Consider the following 20,570-nt stretch of genomic DNA (forward strand, 5'->3'; position numbering starts at 1 on the left):
CTTTGCCCTCGGAGAACCCTTCCTATAACGCTGAGATGGCTTACAGTGACAGAGAATAAACACACAGTTGAACCTCACTTCTCTTATAGTCTGGGCAATTGTGTTTTGTAGGTGTGCATGGCTCCTCTGGAGGAGGTGTGTGTGTGTGTGTGTGTGTGTGTGTGTGTGTGTGTGTGTGTGTATGTGTGTGTGTGTAGTTGTTGTTTTAATCACAGAATCAATGCAACCATTTCAATAAAATGTATTGTTTGAAACATATTGATAAGGCCATCTGTCTTGATAAGACTTAATTGCAATGAATGTGCATGGCATTCTATCTGATTAGGACAACATGGAATATAAATATAGACGAAGCAACATATAAAAAGAGTCTATGTATCAAAAAGTGTTTGTAAAAACAGTTCTATTAAATTAAATACAAAAGCGAAACCAATCCAGGCAATCCAGTGGTCCTGAAATATTTAGTTCAGAAGGTGAAGCGCTGAGCTGGCCCTGTAGTGCTCCTCCTTGTGGTCCCTTGTTGAATTGTGGTCCATGAGAGAGGACAGACATCAGGAGAACTGCAGGACCTTCTGCAGGGTCCTCCTGAGCTGCAGCCTCTCATCAGGCATGCTGTCTGGGATCATCCCGGCGCTCCTCTCTGCGCTCAGCCGAACGGCCGGCCTCCTCTCCCTGACCAGTTGCAGCCCCGCCTGGGTGACGTTCCGGCAGAAGTCCACCTGGAGCTCCACCAGGCTGCCGCCGTGGGCTGCCACAGCCTCCAGGACACAGTCGGTGATGCGGACGCAGTTCTCCAGCCGGAGGCAGTGCAGCCTCCTGCAGCCCTGCAGCACGGCCGTCACATCCTGGTCAGTGATGTGGGCACAGCCAGAGAGAGTCAGGGAGAGCAGGTTGGGGCACCTGTGAGAGAGACAGCAGTCAGTCAGGTTTGAACATCAACTGTGGCGACAGGTTTAGACACACGTGAGGGAGTACAAGGAGTCCTGTTCTGCGTCATCTTTACTCATCGTGCCTTAGGGCATACAGTAGAGTAACAAGGGATTAGTTTGTTTGGAGAAGGACTTGTCTAAAGTAAGCAATGCTGTTTGGCGTGTGTGCTGATTTTAAGATGAATACACTTCAAGTCCTTTGAATGGAATCAGATAACAGAAGACACCGTATAGATCGGGGCCTGATCCGAGCCATATGTCAACAGGCTGTAAACAACACCATTGAGAGGCAGCAACCTGATCTGTCTGACAATAGAGCAGTTTAATGCCTAAACCAAGCTATCTTTTCTTTATGCACTGTCCCAGTGGGAATATATGTTTCTGTCCTCCAAAAATCGAGCTTTTGTGAAAAAACTGTGTCTGTGCTACAGGACAATTGCAGGATGTCTGACTGGAAATTGGAACACGGCATACAATGACAGTTTTTCATGCTTAATTTTTACCAATATCTGAAATGAGACTGAGTTGTTGCAGTAAATGGTGTTTATGTTGCCTCCCAGTATCAGGAGAGCGCTGCAGCCTACTGGCAGGCCCACAGCACAGAGCTGGCAGACAGACACACTGATGGCAGTGGCTCGGGGATGTCATTCACGTTCACTGATGCAGATTACATAAAGACTTACATAATCTTACCACTTTACCACATGTGAGGCAAACACATTCCAGTTGCCTGTGAGTGTTGTGGGTACTGTCCCAATAACCTCTGTACATGGCATAGCACAGTGAATACACGTGCCCCACTGCATTGTTGCATGGGGCCAATGCGGGGCTTTATCAGCGGATGTGATTGCACGGTATTGACATTAACAGAAAGGGGGGTTTTGGAATGACGGGAGCTCAAAGCCGGTGGCATTTAGAGAGATTCAGTCGCTCTGTGTTGACTGCAGTTAGTTATAACGCAGGAGAGACGTGTATCAGAGCAGTGAATGGAGGTAAACACGACGGGAATAAAAACTTCATCAGCCCTCGTTACATAATCCGCCCTGCTCTCATGGTACCTCCCCTGCCTTTGTGCAGATGTTTTTTTTGTTTTTTTTTTGCGAAAGCATAACTGTCTACACAACAGACTGTCTCTCATGCTTTAATCACTCCTCCTCCCCAAATTCCTCTCTCTCTCTCTCTTTCTCTCTCTCTCTCACTTTCTCTCTCTATCATACACACACACACGTTAACTAATATTTTACTCTTTAAGACATAATTTGCAAGTGCCTCATTGCACCTCCTGTGGTGCCACACTCACCCTACTGATTCCTTTGTTTGTGTGTTCTGATGTAAAACAGTTTTCACTTGACACAAGGACTGCACCTATATTGTTTTCCCAGCTTTCAAGACTGTATGTATGCACATTTTTTCAAAGCAATAAAAGTATTTTTTGAGTTTTTTTAAGTTGTTAGCTATCAGTATATAAGATATTCTCTGGCAGTATCAGTGTGTGGCAAAGGCACCTCGGACTTTGGGAATCATCAAACTAATCCTACTAGAGACTAATACTAGAATCCCACCACCACCGTTGTCAATCACATCTACAGTATGTGCACTCAGTTTCAAACTGATCCGGAGGGAGAGACGAGGGAAGAAGAGGTAGGTATCTGTGTTTTTGTTAGTGTATTATCTTGTATTGTATAATCTTGCCCTGTGGCAGGTTTATTCCACTGATGCCTTTTTTGGTTTTGTGCCTTCTTTGCATGGGAATATGTGAATTATAGTTTAATCTCTTGGGAATGCAAGATGAAATACAGCAAATCATGATGTGGGCTTTGCGAAGGCATCTGTTTTCTAGTCTACTATTATAAAAAAAAAAAAGTGAAGAAAAACAAGTTACATCATCCAGTGTGTCTTCAAGGTACTTAAAATAATCAGTCTCATCTTTGACCATGGTATATCTGTGAACAGCTTGTATTTTTTTCAATCATATGCTGCAAAATGTCAACAGCATTTCCCCTTCTCATTTATGTTTGAGGCATTTCTTGTGATATGGTTTACACTAAAACAAACTACAGGGAGGGCAGTTTAGTTTGAGCTGAAGACAGCTCACTGCAAAGGCCACAGCAGAACTCCACACCACCTTTTAAAGCTGTAATCATCTCTCTAATGACTTGTTTGGTTTCCTAACAGTTATTTTGCCTGGTCAAGTCGTCCAGTGAACTCCAGAGGGAACTAAGACATACATTTAGTGTTCAAATCCTCTGGCCTCTTCAGTTGAAGGGTTTGTTTTGGAAACACTAAATCGATTTTGGAAATCTTTTACTATCTAAATTCAGCAGTGAATATTTCAAAAACACAGCTGCCCTTATGCTTGAAGTGTAAATACTTTGTAAGCAAAGTTCATGACTCATAAACAGTAACACATAATGTGTTTGCTTTCATGCCAGCACTCATATTGTAAGAGAAGATAGAAGCTTTTCAACTACAGGAATATGTGTCATTTTCACCTCATGCCAAGGCTTATTGTTTCACCCACTGTACCCTCCACCCACAAAACATTGCGCTTTGAGTACATGTCATTTTATGTTGTAAAATTCTGCCACTGTGACTCACTTGCAAAATCTAAATAACTGAGTCCTTGATGCCCAAAATTGATGCTCTGTAGTCAACTGGCATTAGAATAGCATTAAATTGGAAACTACATGAAATTACACCATGTAAAGAGACCCAAAGACATTGTGTTTTATAGTTTTTCCGTTAGAGAGAGAGAGAGAGAGAAAAAAAACGGATCTGAGCTTGGCGTCAGAGTGTGTGTGGAGCCTTATCCAGGAAGAGGCAGGCAGAGGCAGACGCACATGTTCATTCCTCTGACAGCAACAAAGAGCCAATTGTAGGCTCCACCTGCCTGTGTAAATCTCCAGTCTGCAGCAGACTGGGAGGGTCTGCGGCCAAATCACTCTTTATCTCCCCCACAGCCTCTCTCCTCCTCCTCCCACTTTGTCACGTGCCCTTGTTTTCTTTTCCTTTAACAATTTTGGAGGGTTTATCAGTACGGCATTTCATGGCGGCTCGAGGGGATGAGATAGGGAACTCAGACAAAGTCGGCGGTTCTAGTTTTGACTGGTCTTATAGCTGTGGCTTGTGTCTCAAGTTTCACAATACAGGAAATCCTCACAAGGTTACACACTGAGCTCTTTGCAAATGAGCCAGCCCCTTTCCCCTCCTCTTGTCCCAGACAGCTGTGGTGGCCAGGCTCCCTCGCGTCAACGGTTATTACTGGCTGCCTTGAAGAAATTGTCCAGAGACCTCATTATGCCTCTCAAGGCTGATTCTTCTGTGCAGCCGGCTATGCAGAAGGCCAAAAGTCAATAGAATTGGCAAGTTCTACGTTTCAGTATCCTATCAAATTCAACTGTCGCATAATTCACTTAGCTAAATATTATCTGACATCTGACCATAGTTATATAGTATTAGTTAATAGATCTATCATAGCTTTATGCCTTACAGCTGTGTCATTTTTCTGTCTCTGTAGCCAATCTGGATAGACTGTCTCTAATGAGAACACAGTGGAAAGCAATGCAGGATGTTAAATGAATGTGTTCTTATCTGCCCTTTCCCTGTGCTATCACAGTGACATGTTAGTCCAAGAGCAGCTGATTGATTGAGGTAAACACTATTTTCCCTCAACATTATCTCCCCTTAGAGGCAGGTGATGTTGACACACTGGCGTTTGTTTGAAACCATTTTAGGTTAGAGCAGGTTTGTGTCTCCTAGTGCTTACAGCTGAACATAATGGATTTTTAGTAAGTCGTATGCTACTGAATGACAACAGCTTTGTGTCCTGTGGTGGGTCTGAATGACAAAGTGCCTGGCAGACCAAGTCACTGGAGTTTCTTCTTTCATATATGGTTATGCAAATCACAAAACTGAAACTAAGGCTCCGGTGAATTCCCTACTACATTCTAGCACAATGTTGTGACAAGCAGCTATGTCTAATGTTTGTATTTCATCATTGATTGTTAAGATTAGTAATCTTCAGCAGAATCCCAGTACAATTCAAATTACATGTGGCAGAGCAGGGGAAAATCACACAAACACTCACATATGGCAGACATGGGCCAGGAAAGTGCTGACCAGACTTTCGTGTTTACTGCAGATGTCCCTCTGAAACGAGGTCTTCAGCCAGTCCTCGATGTTGCACACTTGCTGGACCCTGCTGGAGTACCAGCAGATTGTCAAGAAGCGCAGTGAGGGTCCCAGCACAAAGTTGTCCCATCTTAGCTGGCATGGGGAGCTGAAGTGGAGCAGCGACCAGAGGCAGGGATCCAGGAAGACCTCGCGGAGCCGCTGACAGGTCAGAGACAGACTCCTCCGGCTGTCCTTGTCCAAGAAGGAGAAGAGGTGGAGCAGACACTCGCGGTTGAGCTGGGTGAGATGCATGGTGAGCCGTCCGAGAGAGAGAGAAAGAAAGGCCTCGTCCCCGGGGCAGTGAAAGGCCCGCTGACACACAGCAACAATGAGCCTGCAGTCCGTATTGTGTGGCCTAGATACATGATGCCTCCTTAGGCGCACGCTGGAGGCCTGCACATATAAGGCCGTGGAGTGAAGGCTATTTTGGGAAGACAACTGCCGGTGCAGTCAAAGATGGAAATGTGTGAGCCATACACTCCCTTTCCATCTGTCATATGGCTCTCAACAGGCGGCAAGCAGCCCGCTGGACTGAGCCAGATGTTTACACTGTCCTGGCCTAATTCTCAAACAGAAATGTATCCGAGGCCTTACATATACAACTTTAATGACCCATTTTAGGACCAGAACTTTCCTCCATTCTATCTGCTACTCACTTAAGATAATAAATTAATTACGAAACCTATTCCAATTACACAACTTAAACCTAACACGCCCTCCATGTGAATGAAAGTGACAGCCGCAATAGTGTTGCATAGCTTTTGCCTGAAGGAACACAGTGAACTATGACTCAGTGCATGTGCGTTTGAAATTGCACATGTGCAGCGCTGAGAGGACATACTGAGACGACAGGAATGAACAGGAGAATGCCGCTGTATCCATTTCATCAGTCCACTCTACACAAAGTGTACCCATCACCAGCCATTTCCTGTTCTACTTAATATCACCAGTCTATTAAACCCACAGGACATTGGGAAATGCCACTGTAGGGAAGGTGGTTACAGCCTGTATCGTGACTCACTGCGAGTCATGATGAGCTCTCATCTAAAGCATTACAAACACCAGGCAACGTGAGCTCATTAGCAGCTGCGACCTAAACTCCAAAAGGAAAGATTAAAAAAAAAAAAAAAAGGCTACTTGTGCCTTTAATGGGGACAGAGTAGCGAGCCCACAGACAGCCACCTGTGAGAGGGCTAGGAAGAGCAGCTGTTCCTTTTTAACATACAGGAGTGCTTGTTCCTGCCTAAGCGAGAAGGCTGACTGGCTGGCACGTGTCCTGAGGGGAGCTCCTATGTGTGTTTGTGTGGGCGGAGATGTTCGCTAGAGGGAAAAGAAAAACAACACAAAGCCTTGCTGAAACATTTGCGCTCGCTCCTCTGAGGTTGTTGGACATATCAAAGGCTCTTTTCTATTACAAGCCATAATAAGAGGGTTGGATAATTACACAGGGCATATCAGCAGAATGTAGAATGGTGAGTGTGTATCCAGCTTACGTAATCACATGACACCCTAGGTGCAAGAACATTTCCTCACTTATAGAGTCAGGAAATTTAAAGCCCTGTCTACATACTTTTGATGTCAGTATTTTTTTCTTTGTAAGTGCCTCAAAGAACATTACGAAACAGTATAAAAACACAGCTAGCTGCAGAGAGAAGTTCAGTTTATAAAGACATTTTTTGGATCTAGTAGTCCTGCTGCACTTTAACTATGTCCTTCCCTTTGTCCTTAAAAGGTTTCATCTCATCTTACTTCCGGCAAATTAAAATCCTACTAAAATACGAATCAATTGTGCAACAGTTTCCAAAGTGCCAGTGTTTTTCAACTACACTTCATGACTATGTATCCTACTGACGGAATAAAAGAAACGGAGTCACTAATAAACTTCATCTGTATCTCTTTATTTGAGGGTGGATTTTGCCTTATTATGAGACCTATGGGCCCTATTCATTTCAACTCAAGTACTTCAATAACGGGTGCTTCTGCCATTTAAAACATCACTAAAATAATCATTAGAACCTGCTAAATGAACAAGATTTCAACTGCTTAAAAAGACTATTGTAGAATGTAATAAATTGTCTATGTCCTGCCCCAACTGCTACAGGTTCTCTGGGTGTGGTGCGGCAGATGGAAGGTTGGGCTCAATGAAAGAGGGGGCCACAGTTTTGGGTTTGAGCAGTGGATGGGTTAGGGTTTCAAATTTGCTTAACTGCAAAATATCATAAACATTTGAAGAAAAGGTTGTTTCTCCCACCTAATTTGTCATTTTCACACCTGCCTGATACATGTTTGAAAAAGACAAGGTGTTTCTTTAGGTCTATTTTTCCAGCCCAATTCAGATTAACTTAAGATGTTACAGTGAAGACTAGCAAGCCAATACAGACAAATATAATAAAACAAAATTTCAGAATGATCATTTTTGTTCACATTGGTTCTGGTCAAGAGGTTATAACAACTTTCAGCAGTTGTCAATCAATAAATCTGTTGCATTCTAATGCCTACAATCTCCCCTACTAATTGGAAAAGAGTACTACTAGAGGTTGTTTAGAGGTGGTAAATATAAAAGTCAACTAGGAACTTTATAAACAATAGACAATCAAAAATATTATCACAATGACACAAAGTGTCTTGACACAATGTGAATCTCTTCAGTCTAGACTTAACATTGGACCAACTGAGGTTTTCCAAGGCTAAAGCTTTCTTCATTATTTTAAACGATCACCTTTGGAATCTATTACATTAGGAGAAGTCTACCTCAATCGAGGAATGTGACATCAAGGAAACAAATGCAACAAATTCATACTAAACAAAAAAAATCAAGCAGCAAGTTATACACGACGCTGTCATACACAAAACGTCATAAAAACAAAATACTTGCACATACATCAAATGTGAAATGAACTAGTTAAAATCAAGCACTGTGAGAAATGTGATTCAGGTGAGGCAGAAGTGGAGTGAGGAGCTGGTCTGAGGCTGTGACAGTCTCAAGGCATCATTGTGCAGCAGCTTGTATAGCTGGGCTAGCATTCTCTGCGGCAGCCCGGTCCGAGGCACCCTGATCTGAGGTATCCCTATCTGTTTGGACTTTCTGTGGAGCCATCTCCTCCAAGTCAGCTTCATCCAACGCAGCCACGTCGTCACCCACCTTTTCCAGTGCAGCCTCATCTGGGGCTACCGTGCTCAGAGTGCCCATGTGAGAGGCTGGCACGTCCGGCAAAGCCCTGTCTGTAGCTACCGTATCCACCGCAACCTTGTCCTGAGCAACTATTTCTCGGGTAGCCCTGTCCGCGGCTGCCGTGTCCAGAGCCTCCCTGTCTGTGGCTGTCTTGTCAGGCCTTGCCACATAGAAGAGGATGTAGGCCTTGGCCTTCCTCACTGTGTCCTCGTTCGTCAGAGTCACCGTGCTGTCGTTGAAGTGGTACCAGCGGCCCTCGTGGCTGCCATATGCCGTATAATGCCCTGATCCAACCCTGCGAACACAGACGGATATATCACATTATGCTGCCTGGCTTCATGCAACACGTCGCTCGCAGCAATGCAAGTGAGAGGAACACGTTTAGCTTGACAACGCTGTGGCAGCGCAATATCACCACTTAGTGGCCACAGGGAGAATAGCAGCAGATTAATGGATAACAGCTCTTCTTAGCATGTTTAAACACATTTTCAGTACCTTTCAGTCTGATGCCTTTCAATATCTAGCGGCTACACAAGGTTTTAATATGCAGCTGTCCACAAGGCTTTCCTACAAAACTGGATCCAAATTATTGAGCAGAGATTGGGTGAGATTTACTCATTATGCCTTTGTGATTGACAGCCAACTGTAGTAGGCAGAGCTGGCAGGCAGATGACAATTTAGAGATTCATCACCAAGTTTTGTTTTGGCAATGTAGGTGACCAGCTGTTCATTTTGTTACCATGGTGACAGAAACTGTTCTCGCCTGCTCCAGAGCACATGAACATGTGTCAGCTAGAACAAACTCATGGAGTGAGCGACAGATTGACCTAAAACAAGGCTGAGATAAGCAATATGCTGCTGTAAGAGATTGTAAAACCACTAAATCATCGTTCATCAATGATTATACAAATCGTAAATTCTAATTTAAGATGTGATACTTTATCACAAAAACCAGGCATGAATATCAAGTATTATTCATGGCTCAGGTGATAAAACAGCACTTTCTAGTCCATTTGAATGCTTAAACCATGGGATACTTCTTGGGTAAGCAAATTCCTTAATTAAGTGAATATTTCCTGTCATTCTCCACTATAAACATTCAAATACACCCATACACATTAATGCCCGAAAGATGCTCCAACAGTTACCTACTCACCCAGATCCATGATGCACTACCACAGCAACAAGGTCATACAGGCAGCTCCCTGGTAAGGAATTCTCTGGCTGTAAACACAAAACAGCAGGATGACAATTCCTCCTCTGGAGTCAGCACTATTACTGCCAAAATCACAGTCTTTCAAACTGTCTGACCATGCATGAGCCTGTAACTAATCAAGTGTCAGATTAAGTATAAAACTAAACAAGAATCAAACTAAACAAGTCGGGGTGTGTCGCAGCCGCGGGACATGTAGACGTCCTCAGGCCTGGACTCTCGTCCCTCATGTGAAATCCGGTGCAGATCGGACAACGTACGCTCAAGTTCACACAACTTCCTGTCGCCAGTAGGCGGCGCTATGGCTATAACCGAATATCGGCACGTAGACGCGTTCAGGCCGGGACTCTCATCCGACATGTGAAGTTTGGGCCAGATTTGACCACGTAGAGTGGTGTTACAACCCACTTCCTGTTTGGTGTCGCCAGTAGGTGGCGCAATGACTATAACTGAATATCGGCATGTAGATGTCCTCAGGCCTGGACTCTATTCAAACGTGTGAAGTTTGGGCCAGATTTGACCATGTAGAGTCACGTTACAACCCACTTCCTGTTTTGTGTCACCAGTAGGTGGCGCAAAACCTATGTGTCGTAATTGCTGTGTAGATGTCCTCAGGCCTGGACTCTTGTCCAACATGTGAAATCTGGTGCAGATCGGACGACGTAAACTCAAGTTATCGCAGCTTCCTGTTTCACGGCGAAACATCGAAATGCGCCGCGCCGCCATGGCAACGCCGTGCGACGAACGCTCCCGATCTTCACCACTGAGCGTCATCAAGGTCCTATGGCTTTTCTGACCACATTTGAGGTGGATCTGGTCAACCCCCTAGTAGTAGCACACCCCAGTATAAAACATGTCATTTCCTCTCGCCAGTAGGTGGCGCTATGACTATAACCGAATATCGGCACGTAGACGTGTTCAGGCCGGGACTCTCATCCAACGTGTGAAGTTTCGGCCAGATGTGACCATGTACAGTGGCGTTACAACCCACTTCCTGTTTCGTGGCGAAACGCGGAAATTCGCCGCCTCACCACGCCCACGCCGTGTGACGAAAACTCAAGCTTTTGATAACTTTTCATCGTCCAGGTCTTTTATACACGCTGACCGAGTTTGACGCGGATCCGATCATTCGCCTAGGACGAGTTCGTTAAAGTACGACCCCTGCAAACGCCCCAAAACGCCCCAAAATGTAGCAATCAATACAAAATGGCCGACTTCCTGTCGGGTTTAGGCGCATGCTACCTATGGACTTTTTTTTAAGTCTGGACATGATACACGTGCCTACCAAGTTTCGTACGTCTAGGACAAACGTACGGCCGTGAGTATTTTTTTGAAATTTTGTAGGGGGCGCTATCGAGCCGTTTTGCCACACCCATGCGCGGGACCCATAAAATATATAATTTTTCGCCACTTCTGATGCGTGTGCAAAGTTTGGTGAGTTTTTGAGCACGTTTAGCCCCTCAAAAGTCCGATTTTTTTGTCCGAGTAAGAAGAAGAAGAAAAATAATAATAATTAAAACTGCAAGCAGTGATGAGCGGGCCCTCGCCTCCGTGTGCAAGTCGGGGTGTGTCGCAGCCGCGGGACATGTAGACGTCCTCAGGCCTGGACTCTTGTCCCTCATGTGAAATCCGGTGCAGATCGGACAACGTACGCTGAAGTTCACACAACTTCCTGTCGCCAGTAGGCGGCGCTATGGCTGTAACCGAATATCGGCACGTAGACGCGTTCAGGCCGGGACTCTCATCCGACATGTGAAGTTTGGGCCAGATTTGACCACGTAGAGTCGCGTTACAACCCACTTCCTGTTTGGTGTCGCCAGTAGGTGGCGCAATGCCTATGACTCCCAATCGGCCTGTAGATGTCCTCAGGCCTGGACTGTGGACCAGCATGTGAAATCCGGTGCCGATCGGACGACGTAAACTGAAGTTAACGCAGCTTCCTGTTTCTAGGCGAAACATCGAAATTCGCCGCGCCGCCATGGCAACGCCGTTCGACGAACGCTCCCGATCTTCACCACGAGGCGTCATCAAGGTCCTATGGCTTTTCTGACCACATTTGAGGTGGATCTGGTCAACCCGCTAGTAGTAGCACACCCCAGTATCAAACATGTCATTTCCCGTCGCCAGTAGGTGGCGCTATGACTATGACAGAATATCGACACGTAGACGTGTTCAGGCCGGGACTCTCATGCAGCGTGTGAAGTTTGGGCCAGATTGGACCATGTACAGGCCAGTTACAAGCCACTTCCTGTTTCGTGGCGAAACGTGGAAATTCGTCGCCTCACCACGCCCACGCCGTGTGACGAAAACTCAAGCTTTTGATAACTTTTCATCGTCCAGCTCTTTTATACACGCTGACCGAGTTTGACGCGGATCCGATCATTCGCCTAGGACGAGTTCGTTAAAGTACGACCCCTGCAAACGGCCAAAAACGCCCCAAAATGTCGCACTCAATTCAAAATGGCGGACTTGCTGTCGGGTTTAGGTGCATGGTACCTACGGACTTTTTTTTAAGTCTGGACACGATACACGTGCCTACCAAGTGTTGTACATCTAGGACAAACGTACGGCCGTGAGTATTTTTTTGAAATTTTGTAGGTGGCGCTATCGAGCCATTTTGCCACACCCATGCGCGAGACCCATAAAATATATAATTTTTCACCACTTCTGACACGTGTGCAAAGTTTCGCAACTTTCCGAGCACGTTTAGGCCCTCAAAAGTCCGATTTTTTTGTCCGTGTAAGAAAAATAATAATAATAATAATAATTCCTTCAATTTCAATAGGGCTTCGCACGAAGTCGTGCTCGGGCCCTAATTAAAACTGCAAGCAGTGATGAGCGGGCCCTCGCCTCCGTGTGCAAGTCGGGGCGTGTCGCAGCCGCGGGACATGTAGACGTCCTCAGGCCTGGACTCTCGTCCCTCATGTGAAATCCGGTGCAGATCGGACAACGTACGCTCAAGTTCACACAACTTCCTGTCGCCAGTAGGCGGCGCTATGGCTATAACCGAATATCGGTACGTAGACGCGTTCAGGCCGGGACTGTCATCCGACATGTGAAGTTTGGGCCAGATATGACCACGTAGAGTCGCGTTACAACCCACTTCCTGTTTGGTGTCGCCAGTAGGTGGCGCAATGCCTATGACTCCCAATCGGCCTGTAGACGTCCTCAGGCCTGGACTCTTGTCCAGCATGTGAAATCCGGTGCTGATCGGACGACGTAAACTCAAGTTAACGCAGCTTCCTGTTTGACAGCGAAACATGGAAATTTGCCGCGCCGCCATGGCAACGCCGTGCGACGAACGCTCCCGATCTTCACCACGAAGCGTCATCATGGTCCTACGGCTTTTCTGAGCACATTTGAGGTGGATCTGGTTAACCCGCTAGTAGTAGCACACCCCAGTATAAAACATGTCATTTCCTGTCGCCAGTAGGTGGCGCTATGACTATAACCGAATATCGGCACGTAGACGTGTTCAGGCCGGGACTCTCATGCAGCGTGTGAAGTTTGGTCCAGATGTGACCATGTACAGTGGTGTTACAACCCACTTCCTGTTTCGTGGCGAAACGTGGAAATTCGCCGCCTCACCACGCCCACGCCGTGTGACGAAAACGCAAGCTTTTGATAACTTTTCATCGTCCAGCTCTTTTATACACGCTGACCGAGTTTGACGCGGATCCGATCATTCGCCTAGGACGAGTTCGTTAAAGTACGACCCCTGCAAACGGCCAAAAACGCCCCAAAATGTCGCACTCAATTCAAAATGGCGGACTTCCTGTCGGGTTTAGGCGCATGGTACCTATGGACTTTTTTTTAAGTCTGGACACGATACACGTGCCTACCAAGTTTTGTACGTGTAGGACAAACGTACGGCCGTGAGTATTTTTTTGAAATTTTGTAGGGGGCGCTATCGAGCCATTTTGCCACACCCATGCGCGAGACCCATAAAATATCAAATTTTTCGCCACTTCTGATTCGTGTGCAAAGTTGCGCAACTTTTTGAGTACGTTTAGGCCCTCAAAAGTCCGATTTTCATTAGCGACTAAGAAAAAGAATAATAATAATAATAATAATAATAATAATTCCTTCAATTTCAATAGGGCTTCGCACGAAGTCGTGCTCGGGCCCTAATTAAAACTGCAAGCAGTGATGAGCGGGCCCTCGCCTCCGTGTGCAAGTCGGGGCGTGTTGCAGCCGCGGGACGTGTAGACGTCCTCAGGCTTGGACTCTCGTCCCTAATGTGAAATCCGGTGCAGATCGGACAACGTACGCTCAAGTTCACACAACTTCCTGTCGCCAGTAGGCGGCGCGATGGCTATAACCGAATATCGGCACGTAGACGCGTTCAGGCCGGGACTCTCATCCGACATGTAAAGTTTGGGCCAGATTTGACCACGTAGAGTCGCGTTACAACCCACTTCCTGTTTGGTGTCGCCAGTAGGTGGCGCAATGCCTATGACTCCCAATCGGCCTGTAGATGTCCTCAGGCCTGGACTCTGGACCAGCATGTGAAATCCGGTGCTGATCGGACGACGTAAACTCAAGTTAATGCAGCTTCCTGTGTCACGGCGAAGCATCGAAATTCGCCGCGCCGCCATGGCAACGCCGTGCGACGAACGCTCCCGATCTTCATCATGAAGCGTCATCAAGGTCCTACGGCTTTTCTGACCACATTTGAGGTGGATCTGGTCAACCTGCTAGTAGTAGCACACCCCAGTATTAAACATGTCATTTCCTCTCGCCAGTAGGTGGCGCTATGACTATGACCGAATATCAGCACGTAGATGTGTTCAGGCCGGGACTGTCATGCAGCGTGTGAAGTTTGGTCCAGATGTGACCATGTACAGTTGCGTTACAAGCCACTTCCTGTTTCGTGGCGAAACGTGGAAATTCGCCGCCTCACCACGCCCACGCCGTGTGACGAAAACTCAAGCTTTTGATAACTTTTCATCGGCCAGGTCTTTTATACACGCTGACCGAGTTTGACGTGGATCCGATCATTCGCCTAGGACGAGTTCGTTAAAGTACGACCCCTGCAAACGGCCAAAAACGCCCCAAAATGTCGCACTCAATTCAAAATGGCGGACTTCCTGTCGGGTTTAGGCGCATGGTACCTATGGACTTTTTTTTAAGTCTGGACACGATACACATGCCTACCAAGTTTCGTACATCTAGGACAAACGTACGGCCGTGAGTATTTTTTTGAAATTTGTAGGGGGCGCTATCGAGCCGTTTTGCCACACCCATGCGCGAGACCCATAAAATATATAATTTTTCACCAGTTCTGACGCGTGTGCAAAGTTTGGTCCGTTTTCGAGCACGTTTAGCCCCTCAAAAGCCCGATTTATTTGTCCGAGTAAGAAGAAGAAGAAGAAAAATAATAATAATTAAAACTGCAAGCAGTGATGAGCGGGCCCTCGCCTCCGTGTGCAAGTCGGGGCGTGTTGCAGCCGCGGGACATGTAGACGTCCTCAGGCCTGGACTCTCGTCCCTCATGTGAAATCCGGTGCAGATCGGACAACGTACGCTCAAGTTCACACATCTTCCTGTCGCCAGTAGGCGGCGCTATGGCTATAACCGAATATCGGCACGTAGACGCGTTCAGGCCGGGACTCTCGTCCAACATGTGAATTTTGGGCCATATTTGACCACGTACAGTGCAGTTACAACCCACTTCCTGTTTCGTGTCGACAGTAGGTGGCGCTATGACTATAACCGAATATTGACATGTAGATGTGTTCAGGCCTGGACTCTGGTCCAGCATGTGAAATCCGGTGCAGATCGGACGATGTAAACTCAAGTTATCGCAGCTTCCTGTTTCACGGCGAAACATCGAAATTCGCCGCGCCGCCAGGGCAACGCCGTGTGACGAAAACTCAAGCTTTTGATAACTTTTCATCGTCGAGGGCTTTTATACACGCTGACGAAGTTTGACGTGGATCCAATCAACCGCCTAGGAGGAGTTCGTTAAAGTACGACCCCTGCAAATTCACACAGCTTCCTGTCGCCAGTAGGTGGCGCTATGACTATAACCGAATAACGGCACATAGATGTGTTCAGGCCGGGACTCTTATCAAACGTGTGAAGTTTCGGCCAGATGTGACCTGTACAGTGGTGTTACAACCCACTTCCTGTTTTGTGGCGAAACATGGAAATTCGACGCCACGCCACGCCCACGCCGTGTGACGAAAACTCAAGCTTTTGATAACTTTTCATCGTCCAGCTCTTTTATACACACTGACCGAGTTTGACGCGGATCCGATGAACCGCCTAGGAGGAGTTCGTTAAAGTACGACCCCTGCAAACGCCCAAAAACGCCCAAAAATGTCGCAATCAATTCAAAATGGTCGACTTCCTGTCGGGTTTAGGGTATGGCACCAAGAGACTTTTTTTTAAGTCTGGACATGATACATTAGCATACCAAGTTTCGTACGTCTAGCTGAAACCGAAAGGTGGGGGCTTTGGTTTTGAAATATTGTAGGGGGCGCTATCGAGCCATTTTGCCACTCCCATTTCCGAGACCCATAAAATGTCAAATTTTTCACCAGTTCTGACGCGTGTGCAAAGTTCGGTGAGTTTTCGAGCACCTTTAGGCCCTCAAAAATGCCATGAAACAATAAGAATAAATATCATAATAATAATAATAATAATTCCTTCAGTTTCAATAGGGCTTCGCACGAAGTCGTGCTCGGGCCCTAATAATAATAATTCCTTCAGTTTCAATAGGGCTTCGCACGAAGTCGTGCTCGGGCCCTAATAATAATTCCTTCAGTTTCAATAGGGCTTCGCACGAAGTCGTGCTCGGGCCCTAAAAAGAAAAAGAATTAAAACTGCAAGCAGTGATGAGCGGGCCCTCGCCTCCGTGTGCAAGTCGGGGTGTGTTGCAGCCGCGGGACATGTACATGTCCTCAGGCATGGAGTCTTGTCCAGCATGTGAAATCTGGTGCAGATCGGACAATGTACGCTCAAGTTCACACAACTTCCTGTCTCCAGTAGGTGGCGCTATGACTATAACCGAGTATGGGCACGTAGACGCGTTCAGGCCGGGACTGTTATCAAACCTGTGAAGTTTGGGGCAGATTTGACCATGTACAGTGGCGTTACAACCCACTTCCTGTTTCCTCTCGCCAGTAGGTGGCGCAATGACTATAACGGAATATCGGCAGGTAGATGTCGTCAGGCCTGGACACTAGTCAAACGTGTGAAGTTTGGGCCAGATTTGACCACGTACAGCCACATTACAACCCACTTCCTGTTTCATGTCACCAGTAGGTGGCGCAATGCCTATGACTCCTAATCGGCCTGTAGATGTCCTCAGGCCTGGACTCTTGTCCAGCATGTGAAATCTGGTGCAGATCGGACGACGTAAACTCAAGTTAACGCAGCTTCCTGTGTCACGGCGAAACATCGAAATTCGCCGCGTTGCCAGGGCAACGCCGTGTGACGAAAACTCAAGCTTTTGATAACTTTTCATCGTCGAAGGCTTTTATACACGCTGACTAAGTTTGACATGGATCCGATCAACCGCCTAGGAGGAGTTCGTTAAAGTACAACCCCTGCAAATTCACACAGCTTCCTGTCGCCAGTAGGTGGCGCTATGACTATAACCGAATATCGGCACGTAGATGTGTTCAGGCCGGGACTCTCATCAAACGTGTGAAGTTTGGTCCAGATGTGACCATGTACAGGCCAGTTACAAGCCACTTCCTGTTTCGTGGCGAAACGTGGAAATTCGCCGCCTCACCACGCCCACGCCGTGTGACGAAAACTCAAGCTTTTGATAACTTTTCATCGTCGAGGTCTTTTAAACACGCTGACTAAGTTTGACGTGGATCCGATCATTCGCCTAGGAGGAGTTCGTTAAAGTACGACCCCTGCAAACGGCCTGAAACGCCCAAAAATGACACAATCAATTCAAAATGGCGGACTTCCTGTCGGGTTTAGGCGCATGGAACCAACAGACTTTTTTTTAAGTCTGGACATGATACACGTGCCTACCGAGTTTCGTACGTCTAGGACAAACGTACGGCGTGGAGTATTTCGTTGAAATTTTGTAGGGGGCGCTATCGAGCCGTTTTGCCACACCAATGCGCGAGACCCATAAAATATATAATTTTTCGCCACTTCTGACGCGTGTGCAAAGTTTGGTGAGTTTTGGAGCACGTTTAGCCCCTCAAAAGTCCGATTTATTTGGCCGGCGAAAAATAATAATAATAATTAAAACTGCAAGCAGTGATGAGCGGGCCCTCGCCTCCGTGTGCAAGTCGGGGTGTGTTGCAGCCGCGGGACATGTAGACGTCCTCAGGCTTGGACTCTCGTCCCTAATGTGAAATCCGGTGCAGATCGGACAACGTACGCTCAAGTTCACACAACTTCCTGTCGCCAGTAGGCGGCGCTATGGCTATAACCGAATATCGGCACGTAGACGTGTTCAGGCCGGGACTCTCATCCGACATGTGAAGTTTGGGCCAGATTTGACCACGTAGAGTCGCGTTACAACCCACTTCCTGTTTGGTGTCGCCAGTAGGTGGCGCAATGCCTATGACTCCCAATCGGCCTGTAGACGTCCTCAGGCCTGGACTCTGGACCAGCATGTGAAATCCGGTGCCGATCGGACGACGTAAACTCAAGTTAACGCAGCTTCCTGTGTCACGGCGAAGCATCAAAATTCGCCGCGCCGCCATGGCATCGCCGTGCGACGAACGCTCCCGATCTTCATCACGAAGCGTCATCAAGGTCCTACGGCTTTTCTGACCACATTTGAGGTGGCTCTGGTCAACCCGCTCGGAGTAGTACACCACAGTATAAAACATGTCATTTCCTGTCGCCAGTAGGTGGCGCTATGACTATAACTGAATATCGGCACGTAGACGTGTTCAGGCCGGGACTCTCATCAAACGTGTGAAGTTTCGGCCAGATGTGACCATGTACAGTTGCGTTACAAGCCACTTCCTGTTTCGTGGCGAAACGTGGAAATTCGTCGCCTCTCCACGCCCACGCCGTGTGACGAAAACTCAAGCTTTTGATAACTTTTCATCGTCCAGGTCTTTTATACACGCTGACCGAGTTTGACGCGGATCCGATCATTCGCCTAGGACGAGTTCGTTAAAGTACGACCCCTGCAAACGGCCAAAAACGTCCAAAAATGTCAAAATGGCCGACTTCCTGTTGGGTTTAGGCGCATGGTACCAATAGACTTTTTTTTAAGTCTGGACATGATACACGTGCCTACCAAATTTCGTACGTCTAGGGGAAACGTACGGCGAGGTATCGTCTGTAGGGGGCGCTATCGAGCCATTTTGCCACACCCATGCGCGAGACCCATAAAATATATAATTTTTCGCCACTTCTGACGCGTGTGCAAAGTTTCGCAACTTTCCGAGCACGTTTAGGCCCTCAAAAGTCCGATTTTTTTTAGCGAAGGAGAAAAATAATAATAATAATAATAATAATAATAATAATTCCTTCAGTTTCAATAGGGCTTCGCACGAAGTCGTGCTCGGGCCCTAATTAAAACTGCAAGCAGTGATGAGCGGGCCCTCGCCTCCGTGTGCAAGTCGGGGTGTGTCGCAGCCGCGGGACATGTACATGTCCTCAGGCATGGAGTCTTGTCCAGCATGTGAAATCCGGTGCATATCGGACAATGTAAGCTCAAATTCACACAACTTGCTGTCGCCAGTAGGTGGCGCTATGACTATAACCGAATATCGGCACGTAGACTCGTTCAGGCCGGGACCGTTATCAAACCTGTGAAGTTTGGGGCAGATTTGACCATGTACAGTGGCATTACAACCCACTTCCTGTTTCCTCTCGCCAGTAGGTGGCGCAATGACCATAATTGAATATCGGCATGTAGATGTCCTCAGGCCTGGACACTAGTCAAATGTGTGAAGTTTGGGCCAGATTTGACCACGTACAGTCACGTTACAACCCACTTCCTGTTTCATGTCACCAGTAGGTGGCGCAATGCCTATGACTCCTAAGCGGCCTGTAGATGTCCTCAGGCCTGGACTCTGGTCCAGCATGTGAAATCTGGTGCAAATCGGACGATGTACACTCAAGTTATGGCAGCTTCCTGTTTCACGGCGAAACATCGACATTCGCCGCGCCGCCAGGGCAACGCCGTGTGACGAAAACTCAAGCTTTTGATAACTTTTCATCGTCGAGGGCTTTTATACACGCTGACTAAGTTTGACGTGGATCCGATCAACCTCCTAGGAGGAGTTTGTTAAAGTACGACCCCTGCAAATTCACACAGCTTCCTGTCGCCAGTAGGTGGCGCTATGACTATAACCGAATATCGGCATATAGATGTGTTCAGGCCGGGACTCTCATCAAACGTGTGAAGTTTCGGCCAGATGTGACCATGTACAGTGGTGTTACAACCCACTTCCTGTTTCGTGGCGAAACACGGAAATTCGACGCCACGCCACGCCCACGGCGTGTGACGAAAACTCAAGCTTTTGATAACTTTTCATCGTCCAGGTCTTTTATACACGCTGACCGAGTTTGACGCGGATCAGATGAACCGCCTAGGAGGAGTTCGTTAAAGTACGACCCCTGCAAACGCCCAAAAACGCCCAAAAATGTCGCAATCAATTCAAAATGGCCCACTTCCTGTTGGGTTTAGGGCATGGCACCAAGAGACTTTTTTTTAAGTCTGGACATTATACATGAGCATACCAAGTTTCGTACGTCTAGCTGAAACCGAAAGGTGGGGGCTTTTGTTTTGAAATATTGTAGGGGGCGCTATTGAGCCATTTTGCCACTCCCATGTCCGAGACCCATAAAAGACTTCAATTTTCACCAGTTCTGACGCGTTTGCAAAGTTTGGTCCGTTTTCGAGCACCTTTAGCCCCTCAAAAATGCAATCAAACACGCGGAATAAAAATCATAATAATAATAATAATAATAATTCCTTCAGTTTCAATAGGGCTTCGCACGAAGTCGTGCTCGGGCCCTAATAATAATAATTCCTTCAGTTTCAATAGGGCTTCGCACGAAGTCGTGCTCGGGCCCTAATTAAAACTGCAAGCAGTGATGAGCGGGCCCTCGCCTCCGTGTGCAAGTCGGGGCGTGTTGC

General features: G+C 47.0%; 2 protein-coding genes across 4 annotated transcripts in view; both read right to left on the bottom strand.

The window, feature by feature from the left end:
- Positions 1–551: 551 nt before the first annotated feature.
- fbxl22 (F-box and leucine-rich repeat protein 22) lies at positions 552–5,354 on the bottom strand. Its single transcript, XM_071536241.1, has 2 exons — positions 5,017–5,354; positions 552–900 (listed from the first exon to the last, which is right to left on the bottom strand). Exons 1-2 carry the CDS (start codon positions 5,352–5,354, stop codon positions 552–554), a joined length of 687 nt encoding a protein of 228 aa, XP_071392342.1.
- A 1,635-nt stretch (positions 5,355–6,989) lies between these two features.
- usp3 (ubiquitin specific peptidase 3) overlaps positions 6,990–20,570 on the bottom strand; it is a 37,118-nt gene continuing 23,537 nt past the window's right edge. For all 3 annotated transcript variants that reach the window (XM_071536277.1, XM_071536274.1, XM_071536276.1), the window contains 2 exons: positions 9,431–9,498; positions 6,990–8,569 (listed from right to left, as the gene is read on the bottom strand). In XM_071536277.1, coding sequence (XP_071392378.1) covers positions 8,092–8,569; positions 9,431–9,498 — 546 coding nt within the window. In that variant the 3' untranslated portion in view covers positions 6,990–8,091. The remainder of the gene's footprint in view (positions 8,570–9,430; positions 9,499–20,570) is intronic.

This window comes from Centroberyx affinis, unplaced genomic scaffold (assembly GCF_046629955.1).
Source record: "Centroberyx affinis isolate AG114_WGS23_722 - 3 ecotype Tasmania unplaced genomic scaffold, CSIRO-AGI_Caff_v1 ptg002853l_1, whole genome shotgun sequence".
Classification (NCBI taxonomy): domain Eukaryota; kingdom Metazoa; phylum Chordata; class Actinopteri; order Beryciformes; family Berycidae; genus Centroberyx; species Centroberyx affinis.